This window comes from Etheostoma cragini, chromosome 13, assembly GCF_013103735.1.
Source record: "Etheostoma cragini isolate CJK2018 chromosome 13, CSU_Ecrag_1.0, whole genome shotgun sequence".
Classification (NCBI taxonomy): Eukaryota; Metazoa; Chordata; class Actinopteri; order Perciformes; family Percidae; genus Etheostoma; species Etheostoma cragini.
Window position 1 is genome coordinate 10424361 of NC_048419.1, and position 2002 is coordinate 10426362.

The 2002-nt window shown below is 39.0% G+C and overlaps 1 protein-coding gene across 1 annotated transcript in view; it reads right to left on the reverse strand.

The window, feature by feature from the left end:
* LOC117955237 (glutamate receptor 3-like) overlaps positions 1-2002 on the reverse strand; it is a 61890-nt gene that overhangs the window by 17502 nt on the left and 42386 nt on the right. The window contains exon 8 of the mRNA XM_034889563.1: positions 1705-1809. Within this exon, the coding sequence (XP_034745454.1) occupies positions 1705-1809 (105 nt within the window). The remainder of the gene's footprint in view (positions 1-1704; positions 1810-2002) is intronic.

Sequence of the window (2002 nt, forward strand, 5' to 3'; positions counted from 1 at the left end):
TCTTGGCCTGAAAAATCACAGCAATGAGGGATGATGTGGGTGCAGTGAGGGCCCCCAGTATGCAGAGGTACATCATTGTTAAAGACAACTGAAATTAGTCCTTTTTTGTTGTCTAAAATCATTGTCAAAGTGATTTCCCAATGTATTTTAATAGTTTTTTTTCAAATATTGAATGCAGGAAAAACTTACAGAGTTATAATAACTTATGGACAAACATCAGAAATGACCTTTGAGCCTCCAAGCCTCCGAGAAAGCAGGTCGATGCACGTGTTTGTGAACAGACTTACTCTGCTAACTTGAGCTTACAAGCTAATAAGGGGATAGACAGTGATTTGTTAGTGGTATTGAAGAAAAGGACCAATACATTCAGCATCTAAAATAACAGACAGTGACAAGTGTTACAGCTGTCAAGCTAAACAGCTAAATGACTTTTCTGAGTGAGTGCGTTTGCTAGCTCATTTAGCAAGCCAAGGCTCAAAACAAGAAATTTGTCCACACTTGTAGACAAAATGGATGCAATGAAAGATAATGTGTGCTGCGGCTCCCAGTTCTTAGCTCTTTTCTGTCTGTGTCTAACATTGATATGTATTCAAACATAGTGTAAAATAAAATGTTGTTTATTGGCTACATGACCACAAATATAAATTCTCTTCTGGATACTGAGTTCCTTAATCGAGGGAAAGTTGTTTCATTTACAGAGCAGATCTTTATGATGTAGCAGGCAATTTAATTTCAGGTGCATTTTAATGCTACAGAGACAGCTGCCGTTGGGATTTAAGCAGTAAAACCTTCCTTACAAAAGCCGCTAACCCACCTAGCAGCTGAGGTTTAAACAACTGTTTTACTGTGATGGTGGTTTAGGGCCATGTCAGAGGATTTCCTTGAGAAAAAAAAACTTCAAACACAGAACTTTAAAAGGTTACATTAAAATAAACACACATACATCATAATGCAGTAAATAAATATATCTGCTAGTTATAATCTTGCCAAGCAAGCACACAAATTACATTTTGCTTGTTTTCCGCCTACGATCTATAGGCATTTGCCTAATGTAATTTTGATTAATTGACAGTTATCGGGCATCAGCATGAACCCTTCAGACACCTGACTGTAAAACTCGCTGGGCTGGCAGTGGTGTTAGTGTCAATTTATAAAGTTGGAAACACAAGACAGCTCTTTAGGAAACACCAAAGTTCTTCAAAATTATCAACCTTAATCTGTGTCTGTATAAGAGGGAGGGAAATATAGGCCCTGCAGTAGCAGAGCAATGCCTTACTTTGAAGCTACAACATGTAGTTTAAATAGCTGTTTGTAAATTTATCTGAGTTTTGAGCCATGTCACCATCTACTGTAAACTGGCGGTCCACAGAGATGTAGATTGGTGCAGCTTCCATCTGTAGGGCTCGACTGATTCTCAGTGGATGTTTTCCAGATTAAATCTCAGAGGGGATATGAGCTCACGGGATAGGGACTGGCAACTTCTGTCCAAATCATAACCAACCTTATTACTCATGTACTGCCAACATCCCAAGAGAAAATAAAATCCCCATCACAGACCTGCTTGGAACTTGTCTGTATTTGTAGTGGATTCAAAACATTCAGCTCTGGCATCTCCAGTATAGCATAGGCTAGTCCTGTTTAGAGTATTTCATTACACATGAATTAAATCATGAAAGATGTTTCTGAGGCTGTGCGTTCACTTACCTTCCGGGGGCCTCCAGACTTCATCTCGTACACATCAATTGTGTAATTAGATCGTCTACCAAATGTGTCAAACTGGATGTTTCCTGTCATACCTTGTACTTGGACCTGCCAAGCACCAAAAAAAGAATAATAGTTCAATCCTTACATACAGTAATTGAGCAAACTCCAAATGAAAACATGCAACAAGCGTTCTTGATACATGACGTCCAAAGTTCTCTCCAGCGCCTTTTGGTTTCCCTGGTGTGTTGTCTGATAAATACGTATTTCCATTTGCATTGTGTGTCTATACTCCCACTCT